At 38.6% G+C, this 20,313-nt stretch overlaps 2 protein-coding genes across 3 annotated transcripts in view; both read right to left on the bottom strand.

The window, feature by feature from the left end:
* CUBN (cubilin) overlaps positions 1 to 2,389 on the bottom strand; it is a 142,328-nt gene extending 139,939 nt beyond the window's left edge. The window contains exons 1-4 of the mRNA XM_030971133.1: positions 2,271 to 2,389; positions 1,987 to 2,116; positions 1,578 to 1,670; positions 641 to 679 (exon numbers count right to left, since the gene is read on the bottom strand). Coding sequence (XP_030826993.1) covers positions 641 to 679; positions 1,578 to 1,670; positions 1,987 to 2,116; positions 2,271 to 2,389 — 381 coding nt within the window. The remainder of the gene's footprint in view (positions 1 to 640; positions 680 to 1,577; positions 1,671 to 1,986; positions 2,117 to 2,270) is intronic.
* Positions 2,390 to 11,159: 8,770 nt separating this feature from the next.
* The window catches only part of TRDMT1 (tRNA aspartic acid methyltransferase 1), a 28,910-nt gene continuing 19,756 nt past the window's right edge, over positions 11,160 to 20,313 (bottom strand). For both annotated transcript variants that reach the window (XM_030943784.1, XM_030943785.1), the window contains exons 9-11: positions 17,293 to 17,350; positions 16,150 to 16,279; positions 11,160 to 11,765 (exon numbers count right to left, since the gene is read on the bottom strand). In XM_030943784.1, coding sequence (XP_030799644.1) covers positions 11,665 to 11,765; positions 16,150 to 16,279; positions 17,293 to 17,350 — 289 coding nt within the window. In that variant the 3' untranslated portion in view covers positions 11,160 to 11,664. The remainder of the gene's footprint in view (positions 11,766 to 16,149; positions 16,280 to 17,292; positions 17,351 to 20,313) is intronic.

Here is a 20,313-nt window from a genome sequence, read left to right as displayed (position 1 = left end):
TTTTTTTCAGTAAGGTTGATTTGTAAAAGTTTTGAGCTATTTCACTTATCCATGTACAAAATAATGATGCTGTGATTGCTCATACACAGAATGGCCAAGCACTAGAATGAGAAAAGACCTGCAAAAATTAAATATTAACAGAGACTATTCTTCAGCAGCAGACTGGGAGTCTAGAGGGAAGGTTATCTTGTGGTTTTGATTCCACGGGTATCTCATCTGACAATTGCTTTTACTGGCACCTGTAGGTGAGGCTTGTCACAAGCTCACTGGAGAAGCAGGCGACAGCTGAAATTTAGTTCCAGTACAATAAAAATCCAGTTTGGGTTTCTGGTCTTTATCTTGACAGACCAGTGAAGGGAAAGTTTACTTCTCCTTGGTATCAACTTGTTGTTCTTGAATGTACAAGTGTTTTTCCATTAAGAAATGCAGTCTCCTACACAGTTTATATTTTGTAAGAAGGCATATCACCTCCTCCACAAATCTTGGTGCTTTTTTTTACCTTCTGTTACCAAAAAAAATTTCCTGAGGAATGCATGAGAAGGAAGAAATCATTTAGCTGTTTAATCATTGAAACCTCACTTTATTTACTTGAGGCTGAGATTTTCTTTTCTGATCTCTAGTTTGCTTCCCATTTACTTACCTGCTGAAAGCTTTGAAGTTTGTTATCGAGACTCAGGATCTGCAAAAGAAATGTGAATTACATTGTGCTTAGTATGAGAGTGACCACAGAGGTACTTGCTGGATACTGGTGAACTCACAAAATACTTTTCTCTGAAAAAAGAGAATAGCTGGTATGTGAAACCAGGTGACAGATCCAAATGAGGCCCCATTCACTGAGATTTTGGTGGGTTTGGCTGTTCAGAAAATGACAGCTTAAATATGTCCCAGCTTGGATCCACCAGGCAAGACTCTGTCTTGCAAAGATGTATTCAGGTGCTGAAAATCAAGAATGTGAATATTCCTGTGGGAATGCGCTGGTCCTCACATGTGTGACAAGGACAGAGGTCTGGGACAGAGCACTGAAAGCCTGGAAAAGGTCTCCACATCTCAGTGGGTTGTAACCACAAACAGCAAACTCACACCGAATCAGAGAATGTGATGGATTCATATTAGCCCAATTTCCCTAAAGGAAGGGCTCTTACACTATAAAAATATTTTCCTATAAGGAACTTGTGGAAACACTGTAACAAAAGACACTTAAATCAGGCAATCATTTAAAAATTTTTTCATGGAAAAAAAAAGAATTCAGGAGCAGGGAAATGACAAAACTATTGTGCTGGTCTTATCTTTCCACTGCAAACCCTTATAGCCCAATTTATCTATGGGATAGAATGGGATGTCTGTGTAGCAACTAGAAATTTTGGGGAGATTTACAGAAATATTTCCATTGTCTACATAGTTACTGAATAAGTATCTCAAAATTAAACACAGACTCCAGGCTCATATTAAATAGGGACTCTGCTCCAGTTCCCTAAACTGGGTGCAGAAAAACTACAATGAATCAGATTGTTTAATATTAGTGCGAGAAATGGAAACGTGGGAATGCTGGAGGAGGATGACATGAAGGTTTGGCTCACCTTGGAGGTCAGCAGAGTAATCTGCTGGGATACATTCTGCAAAGCACCACTGCCTTTTTTAAGTTCTTGAATCTCTGTGCTACTCTCTCTAACCTAAAGTTAAACAACAGAGATAATGAGAAACAAACTTTGACTTTTCAAAGCTTAGGAAAGTTTAGTTCTTGCATAACTTTACTATTATAAAGTCCACTTAAATACAGAGAGCTCTTATACATACACAATTTAATCTTTTCATTATCTTTTGTGATGACATGATTACAAGTCTGCAATGGCTTACTTTCATATTAGACTGCTGATATAGATAATATAAAATAAAATACAGAACACATCAAACACTTGTGAAAACAATTTAACTATTAATACGTAGAACTGAAAATGAAAATATATTAAGAGAAAATAACTATATCACCTGACTAAAAAGTTCTGTAAGGTCTTCTTCATTAATTTTTACTTTCCCCAGTGGTCCAGTTCTAAATTCAATATTTTTGCTGGAGCCAGCACAGAACACTAAATTACCCTGCTCGGAGGATAAACGAGGCCTGTTGTGTATTGGGAAAAAAAAAAAATAAAAATTAGTCACACATATCTGCCAAAGAGTAAGTAAAATAGAGCTGTAGTAAAGTCATTCTGACCCCATTACCAGCATTTACAGGCCACATCCCAACAAATGCATTTGCAAGCAATGGTACTTACTGCTCATCATAAGTGGCTCTTTTCTGCCTCTTGTTTTCATGGTGGTTTGGGTCACAGCTCAATCCAGTAAGCAATAACAGCACAACCACGAGCTGAGGAGCAGCAGGAGCCCAAGGCATTGCTTTTCTCCAGCTGTCCTGAGCTTGAAGTGAGACCTCAGTGCTGGACTGGGCTGTTGTGAGCCCAGGTGCCCTTTGCTCTCACACACTCCTGGTTCACAAGGTGCCCATTCTGCTGCCTTGTCTTGCAAGGGTGGACTTTATCTCAGACACCTTAATTAAAGATTGACAACATGCAAATCCCCTAGACATTAAATGCATGTTTCTCCTTTTGTCTTTTGGGTTCAGGAGCTTTGAGAGATCATTAAATGGAATCTGCCTGTATTTTATCACTATGTCTTTGCCCTTTGTACAGCTGAGCACCCCTGTGTCCCTGAGCACCTTGTAATCTGCAGAAAGTGCTCTCCCACGTGCTGCATCACAAGAGCGAAGGAAAGATTATTTGGCAGCACTAAAGGACCTAAATTGTTACCAAAAAAATCCCCTACCCCAAATGTAAAACCCATAGTGTCTGGCAAGGAATATTTGTATTGAAAGAGAAGCTTCCAGTCAGTAATTTACTGGGCAGATGACACAAACAAGTCAGCAGTACTGAGCAGCATGCCATGGATTACAACAGCAAAGTATAATTTTAACCGAATACGGTTGCTCTGACTCAAGGGTGACTCAGTCCCCAGATGCTGAGGCTGTTACTGCTGAATGCCGTGAGAGATTCCATGTCCCATCTCCCCTTTGCTTTCACCAGTCTCCATATTTCCCTTACACAAGACTTTGCTGTGCTTTGTTCTTCCTGCTTAGAGGAGCTCTCTGTGTGTTTTCTTTTCTCATGCTAGGAGCTTCCTGACATCCAGGTCCACCACTATTCTTTTTGATTTTCCTTTTTGCTTAGTAGACATCTTATCCAGGTTGCCCACATTCCAAAACTCTACTAAGAGTAGCAACAGTTCTTGTAGGTAACACCCAGCATCCTTTAAGCACCAGACCTTCCTGGAAGCCATGGAGCTCTTCCACTTCCTAACCCTACCCAGTCTTTCTTTCTGCTCCAGTTTGTACTTGTCACCTACAGATGTCCCACAGACATGCGGAACCTTCCCTGGAGCTGGAGGATTGAATGAACTCTACAGCTTCACAGATGGAAGCGTTATGAGCTCAAAACAACCTGGGAAGAAATTGAATGGGGTTACAAAAAATACTAATGTCATCTCAAAAAGAGACAGATGCACACTGAGGACATGAATGTGAAGTCAGGACAGCAAACGTTTGTGGTGCTGCCACAGATCACCTGATCTTCACTGTGAATAACATAGTGTCTTAGGCTGTATCAGCTGTACCCCACCATTTCCCCAAAAACTAGATTTGTATTATATTTTATTATCTGTGTTGTCATGAACTTACCTTGGAATTCAGAGCAGCACCAGCCTGCTGACCATGCTCCTTGTGCTCCCACTGGCTGTGATGCAGGTAACCCAACAGTCACTGCTGCTGCTGAGGGATCTGGAAGGGCAGTGGTGAAGCTCCTCCTGAGCCCATCCCACGTGCCTACTGGTGAGGAAGGACAAGGACAGCTCTGTGTATGTTCACCTGCTCTGCACCAGGGAGTCTACCAGCTGTTCCTGCCAGAACAGAGAAACATAAGGAAAATTTTCTATGTGATGTCGTTTACCAACATGAGGAACAATATTTCCATAAAAATGCAGAATTGTGTTGTAGGACATATGACTGCTCCATTCAAACCACATGAGCGAGCTATGTTTTTTCATATCCACTGAGAATCTGTCCCGCCACCATTTCTATATTTACTATTATGCTTTTCGCTCTGAAACCTCTGTTCAGGAATAGGACAGCACAGACAAATTATCAATATTTCTGTCTAGTTGACCAGACACCTTCTGCCTCTGGGTATCCCAGCACTGTCCATTAAACTGGTGCTCATGAACATTCTTCCTGTTGATTTTGAAGTCTGTCTGGTGGGGATTTTTTCTCTTCTTGTTTTGATTTTCCTTTTATTTTAACAGTTTACTGAGTTTGTGTAGCTATCAGTTGGATGTCACCTTGAATAAACTCCAGGCCAATTACACCTGCACTCCATAGTAGGCCGGCTGAATGACTGTGTACTCCAGGAACTCAATTTCACAAAGTCCATTGTATGCTTACAGTTTCCATCCTGGCCTTTGGCTGTGGCCCACAAAATCCTTTCTTTCCTCCCTACATTTCTTTTGCATGCTGAGTGTGCACTGCCCCTCTCTGCTGCCTGTCAGCCTTCGATTCAGGCTTCCCTTTCCAACTAATTAAATCCACTAAACCAATAATCAGTGAGCAATAAACCATTAAGGATGAAGACAAGGCTGGTAATGCAAAGAACAAGAAGAAATTCACCTTCTCTTCCTGCAGGCTTTATAGCTTAGAAAATGGTTGGCCTGAGGACCAGCTTATTTTGACTATGCACTGGTTATAGGATGGAAAGAGAGGGTTGGACACCCACCTATGTGCATGACACACTATTTTCCATTTCATTAGACCTTCCAGATTTTAGTTAATTTAGCCTTTATTCCTAGTGAATGCACCTCAGACTGGCCAAATTGAGAAAACTATAAACCTTTTTAAGGACAGAAGTAGGTCCACACCTTCAAATTTTACTGTAATATATTGAATTGAGACATAATTTTTGGAGGAACATAATGGAAAACATACAAATTTCTGGCACAAGAATAGGGGCTGTTCCTTCTAACAAGAAGAGCTGGCATGAACCTCTCCTCCTGGGACAGGTCATTCATTACCTCCCTAAGATGAAGGCTCAGAAAACAGCTCTAAAGAGCATAGGTTGTGTGCAGATTTGGCAAGAGTTATGCAGTGTTTGTCTCTAATTCTGGTTGAAGTTCATCCTGTACTAGCAGGGACAACAATTTACCACCATCTTGTGTAGCCGTGTGAAATGAAATGCTGGTATTCCTCTATTTCTCCAGCAGTATGTGCCTGCAATGCAAAGATGCTAGTGTAGAAGACAAGAGTTAATTCAAATGCATGGACATGACGAGAGTGTTTGACTATGTTACCAGTTTAAATGGAGGAAGAGCAGCCACTGGTGTGAATTCAAACTGGTTAATTTTTTAATGGAAGACTAAAAAATAATCCTTTTTTTTTCTTCCCCTACAGATGAAAAAAAAAATTTAAAATCCCTGCTATTCAATGTTATCACTTAAATATTTGCAAAAAATTCAAAATCCACTCCATTGCTGGTTAAATACCAAGTAGAGCACATTTACAGAAGTTTTCCCTCACCTATGCTCATATCTCCCTGTACTTCTATCTCCACTTCCCTGGATCCTCCTTCTAATAATACTCTAGAGTTCAAAAGTGCCACACAACATATGAAGTCATACTGCTACCTCCATATCACTGGGCAAATTCACGGTGTAAACCCAGCTCCAAACTGAACTCAGCATTTCCCATGTGTGTTGTCTTACATAACAAGAGTTCTATTATTATTACAGTAGAAGGGTTTGATATCACCAGAGCTTTGTACCTCCTCGACATTTTCCGTAGGCAGCTCCTCTAAGCACTGACTCCTCCCAATCCCTGCAGTAGTCATCTGACTCCAGTTCCCACCAATCCACTCTTTTTTAACAATGTTCTTATTGGCTACAGGTATGGCCTGTTAAGACCAGGCCTGCTCCTAGTCTTTAGTAATTGGTCCGGCTGCAACTCATCGGGGGATAACATTACATTCTATACCACCTTCATTTACCCATACTGCATCCTCCTACACATGTGCCCCTATAGCTCTGAGAACAGCCAAGCACAAAGTTGGTACCAGGCCCTGTGCAATGGATCAGCAACCATGGGGTTTGCATCAAACATGGGTGACTCTGAAAAGTAGCATTCCCCTTGCTGTTCCTTACCTATAAGCACCTATCACCACTCTTTCCCTCTCTTCATGAGTGCCTTGAGAGTTTTATGGCCACAGCACCTTCCCCAGGGGCTGCAGCTGCTGCAAGCCTCATTTCTCACACCCCTCCTTAAGGATTTCTTTTTCTTTTCAGCATTCTGCCCTCTGCCACCTGTTTAAGATTCTGCTTCCTCAACACAGTTGACGAAGTTCATAATTTACCTGCTAATGAAGTTAAACTACCTGGCCAGGAAATTGAGTTTTTCAGTTTTTTAATAGCAAATGACAAAGATAAGAGTCTTGATTTAGTTAGCTACTTAAGCTGAAATTGATCTACTGTCCAAATTCTCCCTGGATTCCTTTATAGCAAGTAAGATTTAACACATTAGATTTTTACTTCCCTTATGAGGCTTTTATTTTAGTTCTTCTGTCTTTCTGGTTTTTCTTCCTACACATGGTTGTTTCTATAAACCACTTTGATGCTTCCTATTCTCCATTTAATTATTTTTTTGCAATTAGGTTGTTGAAAAGCTTCCAGTTGCTTGTATTGGCTTTTTTCTTTTCTATTGATTATTCCAGTCCTTTTAACATACACTGGAGTTATTTTTAGGGCCTTCCATTTGCATAGCAACCCTTCTTCACTAATAACCTGTAAGCCATGAATGGACCTGGCTGCACAAGCTCCCTCAGATTCATTCTGTTCTGTGCTGCTGGCTCTCACCAAGAAGCTCAGTCTGAGCTATGTCTGTAAAGCCTTTGCTGTGCCTTGAGGCTGTGGTTACAAGTACTGACATTCTGTCACCATACAAAATAAGCAATAAGAGTCATCATCCTGGGCTAGAAAAGATCTCTCCAGGTCAGTGGATCACCCAGGTCACTCTCCAACAGTGGCCAAAAGCAGATAGAAAATAAAGGGTACACAAAGGGGTAAGCATATACAGTACCTCTCCTAGGTACTCTCTTGGCCTCCAGTTATTAGCAGCTCAGGAACTTCAGTCAGAAATCTACTTACTCAGTATTCTCAGAGGATTTTTCTTACATGAACTTGTCCTATCTTCTCCTTCTCCACCAGCTTCACCTTATAACACATGTGCAAAGAATGAGTAATGCCATATGTTAATTGTAGTCAATACACACAATGCCTATAAAAATATTAATTCTGAGAAGAATGCCATAAACAGAATGAGATTCAAATAAAATATATTTTTTTTTAAAAATATATAAGGGCAAAATTTGAATAATCAAAACTATTTATTGCTATCTACATATGAGAAAAAATCTCAGTACCATCAACATTCTTTGCTTCCAAGTGCCAGGTGGCAATTTAAAAATATTTGAATTAAAACAGTCCAGTGCATGGAGAAAAGCACAAGACAAACACGCTCTCACTGAAGCTGGGATTTCAGGATGTATTCCTGCATCTAAAATCAGAGACATTCCTCCCTGGAGGAGATTTCAGGAACTTTTTTGCTGCAATTTCCCAAACCCTAGTGAAGGGCATCCAACCAGAGTGGCCATCTGACATCCAACAACTCTCTCATTAAAAGTGTTGTGTTCAGGTTGATTTAAACCCTTCCAACTCTGCTTCTTGTTTCACCAGAGCTCTCACCTGAGAAGGTTCCTCATCCAGCTTCCTCCCATTGTCAACAGGACCAGGTGGAGGAAAGTCAAAGAGAACAATCCAGTTGTCTTGCCTTCACAGGTGGCTGCCTGACCCTCTTGGGCCCCTATTTCTTTTCTTTAATGGCTATATAAATTCCCCCAAACCTTAAAATCTACTAAAGACAAAAGTAACACAAATCTTGTCCTGCTCTTCACAATAACATTTAAATAACATTGACATACTATCACTACTCAGTATTTCATAAACTTCCCCTAATGAGGCTGTAACACTACAATACTCATATTTGCACAGGCAAAGAGAAAATGGCTATTGAAATTAATTTTGAGCTCTATGTCTACTTTTTCATGGTTTCACATTATTTTTCCTTGGGTAATCTTTGATCAGTTCAATTTTATACAATATTTACATACGACTGCTCAGAAATGCTAGTGCTCTGAAGCAATTATTACTTAATCTCCTCTAAATCCTTACTAATATCTCATATTCTTTAAATAACTTGCAGAAAAAATACAACACCTAAGTGGTTGTAAACACATAGGAAACAAAATATATTAAACTGCTAAAGAAAATAAATATAATTCAGTACTTATACAAGAATTCAAATGTTAAACTTTAGTATGAACAGCAATAAGAGGAGCCAAAGGAAGAGCTGAGAAATGAATAATTCATCCTTGAGATGCTACAAATATTTTCTAAATTTTCCACTGATTTAAGAAATGTGTGACAACTGCTAAAACGAACTGCATTGTCATTGAAGCCTTGGGCCTGTTAGGTTTCTATTGAAATGTCTCTGTCAAAACCAAAATGGGCTTTCCCCTGTTTAAATTTAAGAAATAGCTATCACCAATCGATGTTTTCCCAGACTGTAATACATAGATTCCTGAAAATCCTTATAAGTCTCCTATCAGTCAAAAGTGAGATAAAAAAGGCTCTGGGCAGGAGCCTCACATTCACTGGATGAGGATGCACCTCCACTGCAAGCATCAAAAACGACTCAAACTCACTGTGTTAAAAAAATGGTATTTTAGTAATTTTGCCACTAGACAGGTTTCTTCACGAGTATAGGGAAACTCCAGACTAACTCAGATAAAAACTAGCTGGTATAGGGAAGATTTTTGTAAGTCAATCTGCAAGCTTCAAAAATGACTACATAAATATAACACCATCAAACACGACAGCCTTTTTCTGCATGGAAATTCTCAAATTTAAGGGAACACAACCACATAACCTCACTCAGATAATGAAATGTAATTAAGATGTGCAAATGAATGAGGTACAAAATAAAAAAATCAGATTTTGGGAATCTCCCTCCCTTTCCAAAGCTGTTTTCCAGATTTTACTTCACCTTTCAGCTGCTTTTGTAATCACATTTCATTGCCATGAAAATGCTTAAGCTGAAGTTGCAAAGTACAGCAATGATGTACACTGCAAAGCACTTAGGATTAGGAGACTGCTTGGAAAAGGAAGCAACATGATCATCAAGTGAGGTCAAGCAGGTACAACCCAACAGAACTCAGTAAACCAGGCTATTAATAACAAACCAAGGGGATAAGCAGCAGTCACTCAATTTAGCTGCACCAGTATTACAGGGTTATCAGGGGTAAAATACACAAATATGTATTAACAACCCTGAATTATTTAAATTTTTTTCCTTCAAAATAGCTCAAATTAGCAAACAGATTCAGTTTTCACAATCACATTGAATTAAAATTCACTATCCATATGTAACAGGCTCTGTATTACTGTATCAGTTTTAGGTGAAGCTAGGTACATTTCAACTTACACTTCAACACTGCTAACTTACAAGCGGCATATAAAGCATTAATTTATGTTCTACACATAAAGGAATTGAAGATTAATTGTTAATAGTAATATTTTTCCAAGTATTACTACAGTGAAGCAGAATGAATAGACTATTCACATGATTTAGCAGAAGGAAATTCAGATCTATATATCAAATAGATATCCTTTGTTTTCATACCAATGTTTGGAACATATTAGACAGCAATAGGTCTTCATACTACCACATTTCTCCCAAGAACAAGACCATACAGATACTAGTTATTGATCTGGCTGATAAATTTATACAATAACCATTGTGGGTACAGGTAACCATGGTTCACTGTCAAAACCACACCTGCTCTTTGCAGTTTAGTAGCCAGCACAGCAGTGCTTTTTTGCCATTTCAGTAGTACAAGTGCCCAGGTGAGGACAAAGGCCAACCTCACCTTCTCTAGGGCTTTGTCCAGAGCACTTTCAGGAGAAACCATTTCCATTTCTCTTTTTCAACTGGAACAGCCCAAGTGGTCAATATGCTCCTGGAGAATCAGACAGGCTGAAGTAGGTCAGCCCAAACTTTTCGTGGTTTAACAGTCCACAAGCAGCATGCAAATCAAGACTGAAGAAGAAATGCAGGACCCAGCACAAGATAAAGCTGTGTGAATTTATCTACAAAAATTTATTTTTAAATTGTTTTCAGGAATACAGCAGATGAAAATAGCTACAGTATCTGTACAGCAGCTCTGCTCTCTATGGTCTTTTTCCTGCACTACCAAACCCAGATGGAACATATCCTGTGTCATCCCATGGGTAGAAGGGAGAGGGGAAAGAAAACTCATTCACTTTCAGGACTGACAACTTTAGCTCACTGTTTAGGTGCACAGGAACTATGATCAACTACAAAATCCTTCTGTCTTCTGGCACATAATCTCCCTAAGGATGCCTGCTAAGTATCATCTTGTCTCTTCCTCATTCAAGCTGTTTTTAGTCTAGATAGCAATGGGAAAATCTCAAGGAAAGATAACAACCAGAGCACATGCTTCTTTAGAAGGCTTTCAGTTTTCCATCATTTTCTCTATAATTTCAGAGGTACTGAACTCACAGCACTTGATTACACACCCACTGAGTCCAGCTCCACGAGGCACTGTGCAGCAATGGCACTTGGGGTGGCCACATGCAGTGGTTTCACCTCAACATACACTCCTAACCCCAGTACTGCCACCAAGATTTGTGAAGATTTACAGAAAAAGCCCATATGGTTTTTCTCCAGTTCTTATATCACAGGAACCTAAACATGGAGCTTTAATTTTTTTTTTTAATGTCTTTTACATGCAGGTCTTTGGTGAGGAGCAATGATCTTATCCTGAATAATATGAGAAGAGAAATAGGGAAGTAATTCTCAGGCTTATGATAATCTTGAAGCATTTTCATTCAGCTGCAACTAAACAAATCATTCCAGACAAATACAGTTGGGTTCCAGAATCCTACAAGTATTTAAAGAAGATGAGACAACCATAAAGAACAATACTACATCTTAAAAATTTTATATAAAATACTGAATTTATTAGTTTCATGAGCTAAAAAAATCACATCAAAATTTCAGATCATATATACAGTAAATCTTTTCAGAATGGATTACTTACATTTAAAGATGAAGACATGTTACGCATAGAACTTGATCTCTACACCTAACTGAAATAGCTTTGACAGTTTCACACAGTACTTGAAAATGGTTTTAAGATAAAAATCAAATCTTGTCCTTTCTCATTGAAATATTTGCATGTGCACTATTTTTCATTCTGCAAACTTAAAAGAACATTTAAATAAAGGAAGTAAGTCCTGTAAACTGCCATTTAAATAAAACACCTATACAGTTTAAATCTATCATGAATGCAAGTTATTAAAAATATATCAAAATCATTCAGCAAAATGTGTGGACAAGTATCTTGGTAAGCTCTGGTATTTGTCCAGGTTCCACCAGCTTTATTCTAAAAGATGGAAGTATTTTCTGTCACCAGTCCATATGCATCAGTTTCAGGTTCTAAATTATTCAAGTAGAATGGAGATCAATTTTGCCACCACGTGTACATTGAGGCTGTTTCCCAGAAGACGATAGCATTGCTTTACTGTTACCTTTTCAGGAAAACCTAAAACAAAAACATATAGTGCAACATCACTAGTCTGGGTTTGCTCCTACTTTTTAGTCTAATTTTCTTTTCAGTGAACATTTCTCAGTGTAGTTATCACAGATTGCAGCAGGATTCACCCTCCCTCCAGCCCCCCAAAAATTCACAAGGTTACAAAACCAATTCACAACCAATTCACTGGATTTGTATCAGTTCTTCTGTTATCAATACTGCCATCTCTAAGGTTTCACAAGAAGCTTCAAAACATTCCTCTGTTGTGTAACTACTGCTGATCTACCTTCCCTTCAGAGAGCTCAAAACATCCAGCAGTCTCAGGGAGGGGCACCAGCACTAAATCCCTGCACAACTGATACTCTAGATAACATCCACAGAAGAACATGACCATAGCAGAAAGAAAAATGCAACAATTCTGCAGATGGACTAAACTGCACTTCTCAGTAGGCTTTATATTGTTCTTGCCACATGATCCCCTTGAACAGCTCAGGCAAATCCCAAGTCACTCAGTGCAATATACCACCCATACAGATTAAACAATGAGCAAGGCTTATTCAGAGTGATCAAGCAGTTGAACAATTTTCCATGTAATTCAATGCTGACCCCATTAAACACACTCAGAAATACAGACAGCACCAGAAATGTCCTCTCCATAGTAAGTGCATGGCCTGGCAGAAAGAAGGGAGAGCCAGTAAAAAGGACACCAGCCCAGGTATTGTGAAAGGGCTGTGCTGTGTACTGACTACCAGGCTCCTGAGAGTGAAGCAGTTTCAAGCAGCCAGTTGGTCTGCTCTGTCCTTGTTTGCACTCTTACCTTACTCCAACTGTGAGGTAAAGTACATTTGCTTCAACCTGAGTAAAAGATGAACAGCAGTAGTGACTTAACTGTGAGGGTCATATAGTAAACTGCTGAAACCTGGCCACATACAATTATTTCGTCATTCCCTAAGAAGAAACACCTAACTATGACTCGGAAGTCATCACCACCTTAATTAGCTCAGATGCACAAGCACACTGTGAGTGCAAGTAGTGATATGTATGCTCTGAAATTTTCACAGCTCTTCAGAAAAAAATCTGTTCCAGAGAGAGCTGAGGAGAGAATGTGGTTGTACAGTTATTGAGCCAAAGGAGGCTCTGAGGAGGAGGTGGTGTCTGGGAGGAGTTGTTCCATCCTTCTCTGCCAGTTACTAATGCCTCAAATGTGGACTGCTTTGGTAAACATATCTTCTGCCAGCTCCATCCATTCTGCCCAGCTTCCTGGCACTCACATTTGGGCAACCTTCTGTCTTTGGAGCAATCACTTGCACTCCCACACACATTTCCTTAGATGGAGTTTTCCCATTCCATCGACGGATAAGGTACAGAATAAAGGCATTTTAAAAACATACAGGAAAATAAATATGTATTTATGCACACACACACATGCACTTAGAACCCAAGAAGCCTATCTGAATCTTGAAAATCTCAGAATTTCTCCTACTGCCTTTTGGCAACCAAGAGCCAAACATTAATTTCCAGAACTCGTGGTTTCCTGTATCCCAAGCCTCCTCCCTCTGACTGTTAACATTGTCTTGCATTTTCTATCTTCTTGGCTCCAGAGTGGCCACATCAGAAGGTCAGATTCAACAACTTCCAGTATGCTGGCACTTGCTGCACAGCTCTCACTGTAGCATTTATGTCACACACAGAACCTGAGGACACTGAGGTCTCAACAGCACATACTTCCCCACCATGCTGGCTTTTGTTTCCTAAAAGCTTGCACGCATTGCTAATAAGAAAAATGGAAAACACATCCTGACATCACTCTCATGAAAGCAGGTCACAGGTGCAAGAACACTCTGTTCACTTTTAATGATATTGCTGTGGGACCCACCAGAGTGACAAAGACAAATGACTGCAGTATTTCATTGAACTATAGTGCAATTACTATTTATACCTTTTGATGTTAAAAGCACAAATAAATCTGGTCATGTTAAGAATGAACAATGACTTTAATTCTGGACCTCACATATTAGAAAAGGCCATCAACTTCTTAAAATGCAGAAGCATTTAGACAATCACGTTTCTTCTGATGATACTGTAGCTGCACTAGTAACAGCATCTGTTACAAAGCTGCTGACAGTCTGTTCACATAGTTTTCAGCTTTTAGTTTCCTCAGTTTCTTCAGTTTCTTGGACCAATAACATATTTACAGTGGGTACAATTCCAAGCTTCCTGGTTTTGAACATTTCAGCCTAAATGTTGCTGTCACTACAGAACACGGTAGCAGAGAACTTATAACACATTTTTCTCTGAAAATACCATATTTCACAATAATTACTTGAAGTTTAGCATGGCACAAATGCTGTCAGGGCAATACTCTTTGCTGCATATCCACTTTCAAAAAAAATCCAGAGCTTGAAAATTCTCAAAGGAAACTAAGATTACAATACTGAAACTCATTAAAGATTTCTATCAGCCTAGAGTCAAGTAACACTTTTTTAAGCAAAAAGTGGGAGAAGTTTTAAACACAAAGAAATGTCAGACTTGTGACTCAGTGCAGGGGAAAATGCATGCTCTGCCTATGACTCAGGAGTATATGCCAGAGGAAACCACTGAATGAGAGAGAGGCTTGCTTTATGTGTCATCAAAGTTGGAAAAGCAGTATAGAGAGGGAAGGGAACTGCAAGAACTGTACAACAGTTATAATACTAACTGCCATAATTATGGCAAAAGGGTACTCTCCTCTGAGAGGCAGAATCCCAGATGACAAAAGACAGGTCTGCTAAATGTACATGGTGATGATCTGGTTGATCCTCAAATTCAGAAGCCTGACTGGTCTTCAGAGTTCAGTTTTGGTTTGCAAAAATATTGAGCCTCACAGGTGTCTGCAGATGAGCTCTGAACAGAAAGCAAGCTATCACTCCAAGCACTATGAAATTATATGTCAGTTTTTGTGAACTGCTCACCCAAAAGTAATGGAGTCTTCCAAACATAAATCTCTCCATTGTTTCAGTTCTCCCTTTGTAAAATATAAGCAACAATAACCCTATTGCACCTCTCAGTAATTGTCACAGAGACTGATTTAACAGTGGAAAAACTCCATCTACATTTAAAAAAAGAGAAAATGGGCAATTTTGTGCCCAAAAGAGACCCAGAGCAGCATGATAAGCCTATACAAGCCCAATCCAGCTCTGTTAAGTTCAAGTATTTTGACATCAGCCTACATGAATATGAAACAGAGCTGCGCTAAAAGGCAAATAGAACAGATCCATAAAGAAGAGAGGCTATGAAAAAACATTGCATGTTGGTATGTAACAACACAGCACACACTTGCAAATACTCATAAACATGTAAGCTTACTGCTGGCAATTCTAGTTTCACTGTGCAACCTTGATCATGTTCTCCAAATGTAGCAATTTTGAATATAACAAGTAATAAATGAAAAAACAAACTAAAATTGTGAAAGAAAGCAATACATAGAAACAAGTCACATTTCTCAGAGTCACTGAGGAAGTCAAAGCAAAATATAACAAATTACTCAAGGTCAGTGCTGTCTTATTCTTTGAGCAACCTAGTCTAGTGGAAGGGGGCTGGAAATAGATGATCTTTAAGGTCTCTTCAAACACAAACCCTTCCATGATTTCATGTGTGCTTTTGTTGCTGAGTGACAATAAATTGATCTGATGTGATGTCAGCAGGACAGTTTATTAGCAGATATTAAAAGCTACACTTTCATGCTTGCCCTTTTTTACAAGGAGAATTCTGATGAATTTATTTCAAGTTTAATTCTTGTTGATGTGTATCCAGTGTACTGATACTGCTGAGTCTTGTTCTTTGAATCCTTCTTCAAAAAAACAACCACTTAGAAAATTATGTACCTCACCAAGGGCTGCCCTTTCTAGAAGATAGAGATGGCTTCATAGATTGGTTACTCCTCAACAAAGAGCTATCTGTACCATCTGAAATTCCCAGTCAGCAGCTATAAATGTGTGGAAGGGAGAAAGTAAGCAGCTCAAACACTGAGAACCACAAATAGACTTCCTAAGCTAGCAGGATATGTTGATTTACCACAGTTCTGAGTAACACTGGCTGCTGAATAAATAGTTTCAACTTTAAACAAAGGTATTCCTTCATTGCACTTCACTAACAGAGCATTTTGCATGCCAAAACCTTCTTCTTAGCTTATGAAGATAAACCTCATCACAGAAGCTGGCACTTATAATACACGAAAAAAACTAGTGGAAATTTAGAGAAATTCAAAGTTAGCCAAACAACAAGAATCATTCAATCATAAGAACTGAGTGGTCTGAAAAAAATGCAAAATAAAAATATTAGATTAGTCCCAGTAAAAAAAATACATTAGCATTTCTGAAAAATAATGTAGAAGTGTGTATTTTGCAGCACATACCAAATTCCAAAGGGAATCCATGAAGATTTGCTATTTCTCTTGGGGTAAAGTACCTCAGTTTTAGTGTTGACAATTTCATAAGCTTCTCTTCTTCTGATAACTCATCAATGTGTTTAAACACTGATTCAAGCTATGAAGAATATCAAAACCAAGAAATGTGACTGATGCAGGCCAAATATATAAAATTTACACACATCTTAATAGAATATTTCCTTAATTATCAAAGTGACAAAGACAATAGCATGTGTTGCTTGAAAGTGTCATTTGCATTCTGGTTTTGCAGCCAACATCTCAACACATGGACTTGCAAGAAAGAAATCAATGTTGCCATGAGGATATCCATAATTTCTTCCTCCAGTTCCAAGCTATACCAATACTTAATGGGGCAATCAAAGAGTAAACATTTGTTAATGACAAAGGACAGTGACTCAGTATAACTCAATAACAGACCATTCATACGAATTAAAAGCTGTGTGGATACAGCTGTTTTAATACTCTCGCTTTGAGATTATCCTGAATTCCAGAGCTGCATTCCTCTTATGCTTAGAAATGCCCTATAATATTAGTGAACAGCACAGAAGTGCAGGAGGAAGGGCTTGTGTACAACACAGGCTTTGTGAAAAGTATCTCTGAATGGTGATTAACCAGTACATTTATTACCTTCCCCAAGGCCCAAATACTACTTGTCATGAACCTATTCTACTATTCTATCAATAGTAGAACTTTTCAAAATACTCTTCACAGATAAATAATTTTGAAATTCAAAAATGTTAAACATCTGATAATATTTACTGAATTATGTGCATACAAAAGCCAGCCCTTGATTCATAACACTGTACTGTAGGTTCTCCACAGAACTAGTAATTTTTAAGGTTTTCACATACCTCTGTGAAAATTCTGTTTGACATGACAGATAAAAATAATAGCAACTCATATTCTCCTTGCAGAGAGACACTGATATAATTTTGGTCTAAACAAACTCGTCTAGGAACACAAACTGGAAACTCAGCTGCCATAAAATACACATTTAAACGATTTTTATCTTATAACATTCAGAATAACAAAGGAGAAGACAGAAAAAACCCAAGCTTTGAAAAAAGTCTAAAGTTTTTGTCATTCTAATATGTTAGACTACACACTTACCTGTACATCTACTGCTGTCTGCAGAACGGAGCCGGTCCCTTCTACATAGTGTCCATACCTTAACAACAATAACAATCTTAAATTAATATTTTCACTGTATTTCATGGCACTGACAATTGCAAAGGTGCAGGGAGGTTACTCAGGTTTCTTTCCCTTCATGAACAAACAGGATCCTGAATAGATAAAGCAGAAAATCTTGTTATAAACTCTGCTAACCCCTGGAGTGCAGAACCCTCTGAATGTGCCCTCTGGGGATGAGCCTGCCCTCAGTGCTCAAGGGTTTATCCACACTAGTGTCTTATACATGGCAACTACACAAAACCAAGGAATTCAAGCATAGGACCACCAAAAAAAAAAAAAAAAAATCTACACTGCCTAAACCAATTTTACATTAGGGCAAAATGTCTTATAGGTCAAATAGTCCCAGAGGTTCAAATTAGCTCTCCTTATTAAAAGGAGGACCAGTAGTGTGAGCCTCCAGCTTTCATGTGAAAGCATTAGAAACAAAGTGGTTCAGTCAGGTTCAGTCAGGTTTAACTTCTGGTTGCTTGTGGATTTTCCACTGAAGGAAGGGGGATGGCCAGGCATCTCTGCAGAGCAGTAAAAGAAAGAAAGAAAGAAGAAAAAAATTTAAATCCAAGTAAACAGTAAGTAAATTTGCATTCTGAAACCACTGATAACTATTCTGCATGTTTTGTGGTTGATTGCTTAACAACATGTTTACTCTGCTGTTTCTTCAAGGCTATCATTTAAATATAATTATGGGCTTTCAGAAACATGCTCTGTTGGTCTAACTATGGCAGTTTGAACATTCTGAACAGAAAGAGAGTTAGTCAAGACAACTCAAGTTCTTTGCCCTGCAGAAGAACTTCAGAAGATCCCCTGCATTAGAGGGATGTGGTCTGCATCAATTATTAACAGACACTCTTCTCTAGTTTTATCTGTACAACTGTAAAGACAATTGGTAACAACAATAAAGGTCTTTTGTTCCACTTGGGACCCATTCCTAAAGAATGGCACAAGTTATGTTTCAAGCCTCTCTAATTCCACAGTGAATAAAAGAACACTCTCCCTTCAGCACAGACACAATGACCCAGAATGGCTCAATCTTGAGTATTCCATCCTCGGCTGAAAAAGCTACAATTAGTTCTGCCACTAACAGCCAGAGCAGCACTAGTTTTAAAACAAAGTGGTTACAAATCTTCCTCAGAACACCTAAACACTGTTACAGATTAAATATATGTGGAATCTGTTTTGTAAATACATCATCTTTAATTGGTTTAATCTTTAAATCTGCAAATTCCCCAACACAAGGTTTAACGATGTAACACACACAGCACTGAGGAATCCTCATGCTCTTCCTCTTATATAGCATCTGGTAATATTTCAGTTTAATATAACTGAACCAAAATCAATAAATGGGGTAAAATTCAGAGTGGTATTGAAGTGTTCTATTGGGAAAAATAAATATTCTTGTCTAAATAACTGGCACTAGAGTACAGAATTCCTCCCTATTCCTCCCTCCCCCCCAAAAAAAATCCAATTGATGTCTGTGTGCATAGAAGGCTGTGCGTGTGTGAGTGTGCGTGTGTGAGTGTGCGTGTTGGCTTTTTAATACAAATGTGGGCATATGGCTAATGTAATATTAGCTGGATTGTTATTTATTATTATAGAAAGTGCTGACTACAGAAAAGTTAACATTCCTACCTTAGACCTGGAACATAATTAAATTTTGTCACAGTAAAAAAAATGATGTATTGATTTTCTGACAAGATTCATTACAAGTTTCATTACAAGTTACAATGAAAGGAGTTAGCTTAAGAAATTACAGACTTCAATTTTCATCTGATTCAAGATTCCCTGTATCTTTTATTTCTGTAAGCTTTAAAAAAAATCTTTTCATTTCATACATGTATTTTTTCTGGGTATATTGTGTTGTATATTATGACTGACAAAAATTAATTTCCACAAAGCAGGAAAGCTCTTCTGTGATTGATATTTGCACAATTTTGAAAGGTATCACTTCTCTTGTCAATAGCATAGCAAAAATTTAAAGTATGTCCAGAACAACTACATCTAGAGAAGTTAGATATGATTTTCATTTCCTTTCATGTCCTTTAAAATACCCAACTCCAGCAACCACAAACACACTCCAAAGAGAAACCATGGTGTTGGTAGTGTCACAGACCTCAGCAATCATTCACTAAGTGCCCAGGAAGTCAGTGTCAGAAGGGCACACAGAATTACCTGCTTGATCTCTCAAGCATTACAGGCCATTACATTTTGCTGTATACTCCACCAAAGCTTCTCAAAAGACATACTGGTATAGCAAAAATCACTGATAAACTATCTGTGTTTGAGGTCCCTGAAATAGAAAGGACTAGAGAAGGCATATCCAGATTATTTCCATCACATGAACCTTGCTAGAAATACCTGAAAACCAAAGAGAAAAGAGGGAAATTTTTCTCCCACTCTCAAACTGATGGTCAGTGCAACTTACAAGAAAGACACCAGATAGGCACAGCAGCAGAGGGATTCTCTGTACTACCCAGAGTGCTGTTCCACCCCATTCAGGGGTCTTTTTCCTAGATCTCATGCTTCAGAGAAATATAAAAACAGAACTTCTGGAACAGATACAGCAGGGACTTATTTCTGGCCTCAGAATATGACTTTAATGAGATATAAGTATAAACTTTCTCTTAATGCAGAGCTAAATGAGACGATTACATTGAGAAACATGTTGGCAACCTTCCTTCTCAAAGGCTCTTGAAAAACAAAACAAAGATGGTAAATCAGACAGCACTACTACCACAACTACCTCCATATCAGCAGAGGGCTAAGACTCACCTTCCCCCGGTGTCAGATTTCCCACCACTATGTACAGAGACTTGATTTTAACTACTCAGGAGCCTCCTTCAGTGTGATTTTGATAAACATGACCACAAACTACTATGACGTATTCTAGAGAAACCACAAGTGGCCAATTACTTTCAATGACACTTAAGGCATACAGAAAACACA

The sequence above is a fragment of the Camarhynchus parvulus genome, chromosome 2, assembly GCF_901933205.1.
Source record: "Camarhynchus parvulus chromosome 2, STF_HiC, whole genome shotgun sequence".
Classification (NCBI taxonomy): Eukaryota; Metazoa; Chordata; class Aves; order Passeriformes; family Thraupidae; genus Camarhynchus; species Camarhynchus parvulus.
Note: the sequence above shows the minus strand (reverse complement) of the source record. Positions and strands in the feature narration are given on the sequence as shown.